At 38.9% G+C, this 12,500-nt stretch overlaps 1 protein-coding gene across 1 annotated transcript in view; it reads left to right on the top strand.

Moving 5' to 3' along the window:
* Positions 1-12,500, top strand: part of eda (ectodysplasin A) — a 38,017-nt gene that overhangs the window by 10,422 nt on the left and 15,095 nt on the right. The window contains exon 3 of the mRNA XM_036581015.1: positions 4,344-4,401. Within this exon, the coding sequence (XP_036436908.1) occupies positions 4,344-4,401 (58 nt within the window). The remainder of the gene's footprint in view (positions 1-4,343; positions 4,402-12,500) is intronic.

Here is a 12,500-nt window from a genome sequence, read left to right as displayed (position 1 = left end):
TGTGTGTGTGTGTGTGTGTGTATGATGCTGATGGGGGCTGAAGGAACGTTCCCAGGAGAAACTGCAAGAATTCCTGACCTAAAAGAGAGCAGCTCTGCGGTAGATGATCTACTGAAAGCCACTCATCAGTAAACTGTCAGCAGAATTATGATTGACACGCCTCTCAGCCAATCACAGTCCTGCAGTGAGAACGCCAGCGGCGGTAAATCAGTCAGAGTTATTAGAGAAATGCTAAGAAAGTGTCAGTGAGGAGCGTGCACAGCTGGACTCGCGCTGTCCTGATCATCTGGACAGTGGAGCTGCTTTCACTTCATTCCTGAAGACTGAACTAGTAACCTGATGATTTGGAGTAAAAGTCAGAGTTACAGTGCAAAACTTTAGCCCTGATTTTAGCCCTGATTCTCAGTCTGGCTGAGTCTGTGCTGGACCATGAAAACTGAGAGCAAGAAAGAAGAAAATACAGCAAGTAAACAAAGAAAAATGGCGAAAAGTCTCTCAGGTGTGGAGTGGAGCGTTTTAATGAGCTCGTTTTAAGGCACAATCGAGTTTCATGTACATTTTAAACCAGAGGCCTCACTTAAACATGTTTACCTGCTGCTTCTGTACTGGGTCGATGCAAAAGGCAGAGAAAACAGCAGCACGTTTGTTTATCTGTTTTGCCTAGTGACAGGAAAACACGTGAGTTCACGTGGGTTCACGTGAGTTCGCACGAGTTCAGTTCAGTTCAGCAACAACTTATAAGTTGTGTAGTGTGTGATGCTCGGTAATCCCGGCAGGGAGCCCAGCAGGGTCTAGATATTAACTGGGTAAGTGGAGCCCCACAGCGTTGTGTAACTATTTTGGGTGTTTGTGGCGTAAACACACTGTAGTTGAATAAAATACAGAGTTTTATGTCGTGTGTACTTGTAATGTTTATAACCTAGACGGATGTGGGCTGTAAACGAGCAGTGATTTCTTACTGTGGTTCTACTGGGTTCTTACTGTTTATTTATTAAAACTGTCTTTCGTGTTTGTGCTGTTATTTTACGCTGTATAACTGCCTGGTACGTGGAGAACTTGCTGATTTACTTTCCTGCTTAAACGTTTGACTTTACAGTGAAATTTAGAGTGTGTTTATATTTACCACCTTATTACTCTGTATCGTTATGAGATGATTTATTATGTCCCATATCAGCTTATTATCTAGAACCTGTTTCATTTCAGTGTGATTTAGTTAAACTGTATTTCTACTTGGTACCATTTTACCCAAAAAAATTACACAACACTTTAGATACTGTATCCACATTTACACGGTGAATATCTACTCAACTCAGTGGAATTAATTAAATTGTTAGTTAAACTGATCATCGTGCTGCCCAAAATAATTATCTAGTACTTTGAAGTTTGTACCCCACTCTTACTCAGTTAATATCTACAACCTGTTCGTCATTTCAGTTTAGTTGAACCACATCAGAGTTTACTATCATGCTACCCAAAATAATTACACAGAACTTTAGAGTTTGTACCACAGTCTTACTCAGGTAATGTCTAGAACCTGTTCATCATTTCAGTGTAATATAATTAAACTGTACCAGACCTTATCATCACGCTACCCTAAATAATTGTCTCGTACTTTGGAGTTTGTTCCCAACACTTACTTTTTCTTTTCTTATATCTAGAACCTGTCATTTCAGTGTAATTTATTTAGACTGTTTTGGAACTCATCATTTTGCCCAAAATAATTACACAGAACTTCAGAGTTTATACCACACTCTTACTTGGGTAATGTCTAGAACCTGTTCATCATTTGTTGTTGTTGTTCAGCACTTTGTTGTTTGTACCCCACTCTTACTCAGGTAATATCTAGAACCTGTTAGTCATTTCAGTGTAATTTATTTAGTCTGTCTTCGAGCTTATGATTTTACCCAAAATAATTACACAGAACTTTAGAGATTGTAATATCTAGAACTTGTTCATCATCTCAGTTTAGTTAAACTACATCGGAACTTATCATCATTCTACCCAAAAATATTATTACTTATAGTACTTTGGAGTTTGTACCCCACACTTCCTCAGTTAATATCTAGAACCTGTTTGTTATTTCAGTTTAGTTAAACTGTATTAGAGCTTATTATGCTAACCAAAATAATTATCTAGTACCTTGGCATTTGTTACCCACTCTTAGTCAGTTAATATCTAGAACATGTTCATCATTTCAGTTAGTTAAACTGTATCGGAACGTATCATCATATTACCCAAAATAATTACACAGAACTTTAGAGATCGCACCCTACTCTTGGTCAGTTAATATCTAGAACATGTTTATCATTTCAGTTTAGTTAAACTGTATAGAAACTAACTATATAATAATAATTATAATTGAATAGAGTTTATACCCCTCATACCCAGTTAATATCTAGAATCTGTTAGTCATTTCAGTCCAGTTTAGTTAAACTGTTTTGGAACTTGCTTCACACTTCCCTGGTTAATATCTAGAACTTAAGGGACTGAAAAAGAAAGCATTACCTAAATATTTTGGACATCATCCATGAAACAAAAGACATTGTGGCGAAAGTTCAGAAGAAACAACTTTACATCAGAAAATTTGGATCAAATGTTCTAATAACTGCCTGCATTTTAGTATTCAGACCTTTACGCAGCTCTTTTATATCAATACGTCATCTAACCAAAGTCTTTACACCTAATAGGTGAAATTTGACTTTGGCTTTGTCTTTAAGTTTAAGTAATGAAGCCCAATTTCTCAGGTATTTCCCACCACTGAACATACTCAACACACTCAGTCATCGTGTTTGAGTGAGCAGGAACAAGATCATCCCACAGGAATGTCTTTAGGTTGTTAATCAGCAGGGTTCCTCCGTCTGTATGAGCTGCAGCTCAGGCTTTTACTCTTTTCTGTTTATCCTGAAAAGTACGTTAAACAAGCATACAATTAAATCCCAACTCAATCAGAAGAGCAGACGCGCTCACGTTTACAGCGCACGTTTACATTGAAGTCTCAGGTTGCGGCGGCGTGTATAGCCGGAGTTTGGAGCTGGTTTCGGAGGTTGTTTCACTGTATATGTTCTATCATCGTACAGATTTAGAGCCAGAAACCGCAGAAATACGGGAACACACGTCGCTAACAGCAGACATACACGTGGCCTGATTCGCTCCCGGTTGAACCTGTAGGCCTCGGCCACCTTAAAGCGATAGTTCTTTAGGAAGCTCTTACTCTGAATGTCGTCGCTCAGCCGAGACGTGTTCGGTGTCTGAAGTTTGCTTCTTTAGTTTCAGCGCTGGAGCTTCGAGGCTAAAGTAGCTAACAAGCAATGGAAGTTGATAGCTCACCTAAGTCATCCCACTTGTCTCAAACTGTGTGAAATAATCTCTAATGGACTTGATTAGAGTTGATTAACCTCTTATTGACCAGGGTATATTTTGTTTTTTTTACATCTGAATTTACGTGACCAAATCGTAAGGCAAATTATTCAGTAACTGCATGAAATAAATGTACATTTTTATTTTATTTATTTATTTTTTTGTAAAGGCTCCCCTCTAATTAACAGAATGTGTGTTTTATGATCTACACATATTGCTATATGCTTACAATTTACTGCTGAAAGCCAAAAAGACGCTCTTTGTATTATTTATGAAAATAATTTTTACAGAGCAGATCACTGAAGAGACGCCATCTGTTTATAGTTTATAACCCAGATTTGTGGAAAAATGGGTCGACTTTCAGTAGAAAAAAAAAAACTGAGTTCAGCTTCTTTTATTATAAGGGTTTAAAATTACATCACCCATCTATTTGACTGGAAAGAAGACAGTTACAGCTCTCATACGACCCCCACCTTTTGAATGTAGCTTATGAGATATGAAAGTTATGGAGAATATGACGAAGTGCGTTTTGGAACCACTGGTGTTCCCAAGGAGTTAAAAAGGTTAATAGACATTTTAACGCACAGTTGCTGCTTAAAAATTAAAATATAAAACAGCCTGTGCAAAACTTAAGGCAAATTTTGTGTGTATATTTTTTACTTCCAGTATGTTAAAATTTAGCAAATAAATAGAAATTCTGTGCTTAAATTGGCAGAAATTGCACATTTAAATGTGTCCTCGGCAAAGAATGTGTTATTTTTAATTAATAAATTAACAATATTATAATAATATAATTAAATATACAATTTGACAGGGGGGTGTTCAAACTGTCAAATCCGACTGTACATCAGCATTGCTAAAAAAGTGTAAAAGAGCCACCTTTGAAGCCCGAATTTTGTGCTTTTTTCATTTTTTTTCTAATCTTTTGATATTTTTCTGTTCATTTAATTCTTAAAACATTTTTTTCATTTTCTGTCCCACAGAGCAGAGCAGAGAGATGGAGAGAAACAGAGGAGAGAGTCATCCTGCGCTCCAAACGATCAGGTACAGACAATATTGTTGCTGTCTGAACAAAACCTCATATCTTCATTTTTGTCATTTTTTCACTTTTTGACATAATTTGAAAATGCCTGTTGCTCATGACATTGTGTGTCAATTTCATGATGAATGGACCAAAAGAAACGGCCCAAAACTACTTAGAAAAAATGTCTGGTTCCATTGACTTTAAAAGTAAAGTAGGATTTTTCCTTCTGCTGTAAATTTACCATTTTGGACATACTGAGGTTTTGTTTCTAACAGCGTAATTAAATTTGGGTCCTAAGTAAACACGTACAAAGATGTTCATTGTGTTTGTGTGTGTTTATTTAGAACCTAAAATTAAATTTATACAAATAAAAATGAAACTCTTTTCTTTTTTTTTATTTCTGGCCCATAATTCTCATATACTGATGTATTCGGTAATGATATTTCATAAATACTCTCAGATTACGCAAATCTTAAAATTACTAAATTTCATGCAACTTGAAGGAAAAAAGTGCAAAAAATTGGAATTTTAGCCTGAGATTTCCTTTAGTTTTAAATGAGCTGCACTAAATCTCATGAAGGGAAATAGTTCAGTTGTAAATTGAATTTTAGAGTTTTTAAGTTTTGTCACTTTTTTTTTTTTGACAGTTCCAAAATTAAATTTCAATTTACAGCTTTCAAATTTATCCCTGCAGCCTTTAGCTGAGGATAAATCTTGAATATGTTTTATGCAAGACTCCACTGACCACAAAAAAGTTTTTCTTGTGGCGACCTTGCACTCTCTTGGCAATCATGGTTTCCATGGTAACCACATAAACAATTGTTTGAAACAAATTTGCTGCTGTCCAGAATCTTTGGTGTGATGCAGCATAATTTTGTTTCCAAAACAGGTCAAAATTGCACATCTAAACCATGTGAATGTGTTTTTAAATATTATGGAGAAATATGATTGATGAATTTAAAACTGTTATTCCTTTTTATGGAAAAGTCAAACAGTAAGTAAATTTTACTAATGTATGTAAATGTATTATAATTGTTATTTATAAAATACTTTCTTTTTTTTTTTTTGAAAATCTACGTGTCGGAAAGAAAGGTTTGTCTAAATTGAATCTTTATTTATTGGAGTATTTGTAATACTTATAAACCCTCAGAGGCTCCACATCTCTATATCTGTCAAAACATCTCCAGCTCAGAGAGAGAGAGAGAGAGAGAGAGAGAGAGAGAGAGAGTGAGAGAGAGAGCTGTTCATGCATAAACATGACTGAGAATGAGAAACGACTCGTTCAATCAAACTAAACAAAACTGACACACATGAACTACTTCCCAAACTGCTAACGTCATTTCATCTTTTGGACAGAGCAGAGTTTGAACTTCCTGTCATTAGTTCAGTTTCATTAGCTTATCAGCACATCGTAAGAATGTTTCCATGTTTAAAGCGATAATTTATAGTTGATAGATGTATCTAATCAGCCAAGACATGTTTAGTGTTTGAAGTTTGGCTCTTTACTTTAAGCACTGGAGCCATGAAGCTAATATACACCTATCAGGCATAACACTATGACCACCTCCTTGTTTCTACACTCATTGTCCATTTTATCAGCTCCACTTACTGTATTGGTGCACTTTGTAGTTCTACAGTTACAGACTGTAGTCCATCTGTTTCTCGGATACTTTGTTAGCCCCCTTTTACCCTGTTCTTCAGTGGTCAGGACCCCCATGGACCCTCACAGGGCAGGTACTATTTGGGTGGTGGATCATTCTCAGCATTGCAGTAACACTGACGTGGTGGTGGTGTGTTCATGTGTGTTGTGCTGGTCTGAGTGGATCAGACACAGCAGTGCTCCTGGAGTTTTTAAACACCTCAGTGTCACTGCTGGACTAAGAAGAGTCCACCAACCAAAAATATCCAGCCAACAGCGTCCTGTGACCACTGATGAAGGACTAGAGGATGACCAACACAAACTGTGCAGGACACAGTGTTTAAAAACTCCAGCAGCACTGCTGTGTCTGATCCACTCAGACCAGCACAACACACACTAACACTCCACCACCACGTCAGTGTTACTGCAGTGCTGAGAATGATCCACCACCCAAATAGTACCTGCTCTGTGAGGGTCCACGGGGGGTCCTGACCACTGAAGAACAGGGTAAAAGGGGGCTAACAAAGTATCAGAGAAACAGATGGACTACAGTCTGTAACTGTAGAACTACAAAGTGCACCTATATAGTAAGTGGAGCTGATAAATTGGACAATGAGTGTAGAAACAAGGAGGTGGTCATGATGTTATGCCTGATCTGTGTATAAGATAATCCACTTGCATACACTGTAAAAAGTGGTTCATCAGTTCAGCCTAAAAGTATTACTTCATGAGGTAACAAGCAATTAAACTAGTTTTATTTAACTCAAAAAAAATCTCAAGAAAAGGATGGAAACTGTGCTGTGGGTAAAGAGTGACTCACTGAAACATCTGAAATTATGTTTAGTTTTTTAGTACAATTTCCTTTTTAATATGTTTTCTACTCTTTTCCTGAGGCTGAAAAATGAATATCTTTTGACTTAATGGCCATTTTGGCTAGAAATGAAATAATCAGAGAATGTTGTCTGTGTTTTGCGCAGTACTGTACGCTGCTTAAATGTTTGCACCAATTTCAAACGCCCTCCTGCATCCCTGGTATGTAGTGCTTGTAGATTTGTCATGTCATGTGGTTTGGTAAGATGTGGTTGTTGTTCCTGCTGCTGGTTTTGCTTTCATGTGGTGTTCAGTTCAGAAAAGATACACCGTGTGCATTTGTCAGATATAGATACGCTACCAGATATGAGCACAACTAAGTTTCTCGCTTTTTCTGTGTCTTATGTTACCTTCCCTGCATTCCTAAGCTGTGATTGGCTGCTGGCCCTGGTCTGTAGAAATACTTGATTGGCAGGTGGTTTGGCCTGCGTGCTGATTGGCTCACACAGAGATATCTACAGTTTCGGCACCACACCTGGGTGCGTGATTTGCCAAAGCAAACAAAGATGAACAGCGGACACACACACACACACACACACACACACACATACACACACACACACACACACACACCCACACATGATTTGAAACAGAAAGTTGAGCACATTAGTTAAATTCTTGAACAGAAGTTTCAATAGTTCAGGTTTCAGTAACTGGAAAATACGTTCAAAGGTGAATCTGCAGTTAGGATAATATAAAGGTCATTCAATACACACACACACACACACACACACACACACACACACACACATAGCTTGAAAAACTGGGAACTCTGAGTGTTTATCCCCCCTTTTTTTGTATTTATGTCCCTAATCAACAGCTGTTCACTCTGATTTTTGTCCCCAGTTTAATCTACCAAAGTACACACACACACACACACACACACACACACACACACCACACCACAAATGCTGACTGTGTTGTTCTAGGCTTCTTCTAACTGTTGCACAGCGTAAACAAATGGGGACTTGAGTGTTTGTCCCCGTTTGTATTCATGTCACTACATCAACAGGTGTGCAATCTGAAGTTTGTCCTCAGTTTGATCTACCAAACAAACTCAAACACACACACATACACACACACACACATGCAAACTGAGCTTGCATTGTATTTTGCTGCACAGTGTGGAGTGTGTTTAAAGCTGACAGGTACTTCAAACACTAAAAGAACTAAACAAAATTGAGCTCCTGCCGGAACACACTGTTATGAGTACATTTAAGTATCAGAATTAGACCCAGGCAAAGGATCATACTCGGTCTGATTCAGAATGAGACTTCGAATTGGACTGATGTAGGATCAGAGTCAGTACTGGACCATCAGAATCAGACTCAGTACTAGAATTCGACTGAGTATGTGAATCTGATTAAGTGACAGAATCAGATTGAGTATCAGATTCTGGCCCAGTATCTGAATTCTGCTAAGAATTAAACTCTCGCTGTCAAAATTCTCAGTGTAAGAATCAGGCTCAGAATCAGACTCAGGATTAAAATGGGAAGAATAGAATGTGACTCTTTATCTGAATTCAACTTAGAATCAGACTGAGTATCTGAAGCAGATTGAGTTCTAGAATCTGACTTAGTGTCTGAATTCCACTCAGAATCAGACTCTCACTTTCTGAATTCAAACTCAGTATCAGAATTTGAATCAGAATTTGACTCAGGTTCAGAATCAGACTCGGTTTTAGAATTTGACTTAGGATCCGAGTCAGACTCAGAATCAGACTCAGTGTTAGAATTTGACTGTCAAAATCAGACTCAGGATCAGAATGAGTATCAGAATTTGACTTAGGCTCAGACTTAGGCTCAGTATCAGAATCTGACTCAGGATCAGAATCTGATTTAAAATCAGATTCAGTATCAGAAATTGACTCAGGATCTGAATCAATATTAGAATTTGACACTTATCAGATTCAGATTCAGGCTCGGAATCAGATTCAGTATCAGAAAATGACTCAATGTTAGACTCAGGATCAGAAATTTTGCTCAGAATTCGACTCTGAGTCAGACTGAGAATCAGAATCTGAGTCTTTATCTGTCTCTTTAGACCTGCATTTGTATAGACATTCGCATCTGAAGATGTCCAGATATTCACACATCTCTTCAGCTTCTTTCACATGGGATCTTCATTATTCTTTATTCTTTATTTTATTTACTGTAATTTATTGTATTTTATCTCTCATTTAAATACTCGTTAACTGTCTGCTTGTCTGGTCTATTCGGTGTGTACATGTCATTCATGTGACTCACCAAGACTAATTCCTCTTATTTGTAACATATTTGGTGAAATAAAATGATTCTGGTTCTGAATTTGTCCCAGAATCAGACTCGGTATCAAACTTGGTCAGGATCTGATTCAGATTCAGACTCTGAACAGTGATGTCTGAGTGAGTATGTTCGTGTTCGTGATCATGAGTTTATGAGACACTGAGTTCTGATCTTATCATTGAAAAGTAGATTAGACACAGTCCGAACGCGCACACACACACACACTATCCGGTGAGTCAGGTAGTGTATGTGTGTGTGTGCGTGTGTGGGTGCTGGAATGCCGGTGGCAGTTGGCACAGTGAACACTGAGGCTGCCAGAGACATTATTACCATGCCAAAACACACACACACACACACACACACACATACACACACACTATCAGTACCAACAAGCAAATCTGTCCTGAATTGCTCCGAACACACACACACACACACACACGCGCTACACTGCAGGGCTCCAGACCAACTATTTTCAGAACCGTCCCGAAAAAAGTTTGTCAAAAAGTGAAAACTGACAGAAATATGAACCCTCTGGGGTCCACGAGCTCACGCGCACGTCGAATTCAGTGTCTCTATATTTGTTTCTTTATCTTTGTGATGATCCAGCTCAGAAATCCAGTTCAAACACTTCCTGAATCTGTAGAGTCGCCCTTTCCATTCCATCTTATCTCGAGATCATACGAGACTCACATCCGGAGTTATGAGCCTATGAAGAGGGGCTGAGATACGCGTCATCTGCCTCTCACCGTGTGGAACTGGTGGATTTGTGTGTCCGTCTACATTCTGTGTGAAACCGACCGATGGACACTCAGGAAATCACTAAGGACTGACCATCACGCCGGAAACCCTTCACTCTTCATTCAGTACCACATCGGAGACACATGTGAAACGGCGTGCAGAGAGTTTACAGCTGCTGAAGCTGCTGCAGCGGTTTTGGAAAGTAGTGATGAAGATAACGGAGCATTTTGATATGAAACATATGAGGATCATGTTATATGAAGAGCCTTTAAAGGAGGATTTAAGAAGAGATGAACAAATCTACTGCGCAGATTTACTACCATATTACAGATTCTCAGAGTCAGATAGAGAAAACATAGATCACTTAGCACACATTCAAATACACTGAGACACACAGAGCACAAACACATCTGTGGTCCTTATTACCTTTTTCACTGCTGAATTTTTATCTTTCTGAGTAAGTGGGGGGCACTGAGGGGGCTGCAGCACTCCCAGATTTCAGGACTGCAACTACAAAAATTACAGTGGCAATAAAAAGTTCTAACTTTAACATAATTTTTGGCATAGTAAAGACACGTGTGCTCATTTTAAAGTATGATTTTTCCTCATTTTGTAATACATTTTTTAAAAACATGCAGTAGTTTGCACTGTTTAACCCTTGTGAGTCGCCAGTCACTCCAGCATGCTCAAATCCCGTGGCTGGTTCAGGACGTCGCAGCATAAAAACAAAGTCATGTTGAGCATTTCTTTCAACTTCTGTTGAAAGTGCTGGCTTGAAAAGCTGTACAGGCAAAAATATGTACAGGCAAAACACTCAAGTGTGTGAAATCTACTGCACAGAAATCACGCACAGGAAAACAAACGCAAGGCTGACCGAGCCCCGAGTCGTGCGCGAGTATTCGGCTCGAGAACCCGATATGTTGGGCCGGATAGCCGATCATCTCTAACACACGCACAGTGAAGAATGTGATTAGCATTGATAGATGGGAGTGTAATCTGAGCACAGGCTGTGGATCTCGCTCTCTCACTGATAGAGAGACAGACTGTTAGACTGTATCAGGTAGCATAGGAAGTGTATCTGATAAACGAGTGTAACACAGCCTGCTCTGAACCGAACACCACATGAAAGAAAGCCACAGAGAGAGAGAGAGAGAGAGAGAGAGAGAGAGAGAGAGAGAGAGAGAGAGAGAGAGGGAGCTGTCAGAACACTGGAGAAGCTGAAGTACAAATACCAGCCGGTTGGGGAAAGAAAATTAGCATTAAAAGCTGTTTATTTGAGTGTTTATTTGCTCAGAAAAACACTAACATTACAATAAATACAAATAATATTAATGCAGTAAGCAGCGAGAAACTTTGTTCTTCCTACCAGCTCAAAAGATCTCAGACACTGTTTAGAAAACAAGAATATCTTGTTACTTTTTACTGTATTTGTGTTTATTTGTATTTATTCCAACGTTATTTAGTGTTTCTTCTGGCGAAAACGGACTTCCTGCCCAGATAAACAGGTTCAGACAGTTCGCTCAGGTTTTTTCTAAAAATGAAATAGTAACTAATGATAACTTAAGCTAGCTAAGGTGTTGCTAGGCTGTTGCTATGGTATCCCATGTTGTTGATAATGTGTTGCTAAGTGGTTGCTATGGTATCACAGATTGTTGCTAAGTTGTTGCTGTGTGGTTGCTATGGCATCTCTAGTGGTTGTTAGTGCTGCCATGTGATTGCTATGGTATCCCAGGTAGTTGCCAGGGTGCTGCTAGAGGTTGCTATGGTATCTCAAGCAAAAATAAATCATCATTTTTACGATGAATTATGTCTGATCAAAAAGCTGTAAACAAGCACACCATTCCCAAGCAGACCGAACGTTCCGGAGTTGGAACAATGTCCATATCTCAAAAACTGAGGGAAGAGAAGAAGAATATTATAAATCAGATAATAACAGTGTTGCACATTGCAAAGCCGTGCGCCATCACTAATAAAAGTTCAGCCTTTACCCATTAGAGCAGGGTGGGAAGCTCCAGTCCTAGAGGGCCGGATTCCTGCACAGTTTGATGATTTTCCAGCTCAAGCACACCTGATTCAACTCTTCAGTTAATCACCAGGTTGGGCTGGTGTACTAGAGCAGACAGATCTCCAGACTGCGCTGGACTCCCTCAGTTCCCGCCCGGCATTACAAGCTGATACAGCAGTTATCGGTTTAAGATAGAGGTCTTTAAATATTATATTTATGTATGAACTGCTGTGCTGGTGTTTTAAAAATAACTCTTTTCAAGGTTGAAGTTGTCTGGCTGACTGAGATCCTGTGTGTCTCAGTAGCAGAACGTTGTTAGGAGAACTTCTCCTCCACCGTGAAGGCCGGTGTGTATGTTCGCGTGTGTGGAAACTTCTGCTCTGTACACAAAGTCTCATGGCAGTGTTTTGGTTAGGAATATACAGCCATATTCTAATCAGTATAGAAAACCAACATGATGTCATATTCCAAAGACGTTCACAGTAAACAGGATGGAGAGAAAGAAAGGAAGGAAAAAGCTCTAAACCTTTAAACACTAAATGAGCCCTCAGAAGTCTCACTTATGGCCGACGACAAGAAAATCACGCCGTAATTTTGTGTGGA

The sequence above is a fragment of the Colossoma macropomum genome, unplaced genomic scaffold, assembly GCF_904425465.1.
Source record: "Colossoma macropomum unplaced genomic scaffold, Colossoma_macropomum, whole genome shotgun sequence".
Taxonomy (NCBI): domain Eukaryota; kingdom Metazoa; phylum Chordata; class Actinopteri; order Characiformes; family Serrasalmidae; genus Colossoma; species Colossoma macropomum.
This window is presented reverse-complemented; position numbering and strand designations above follow the sequence as displayed.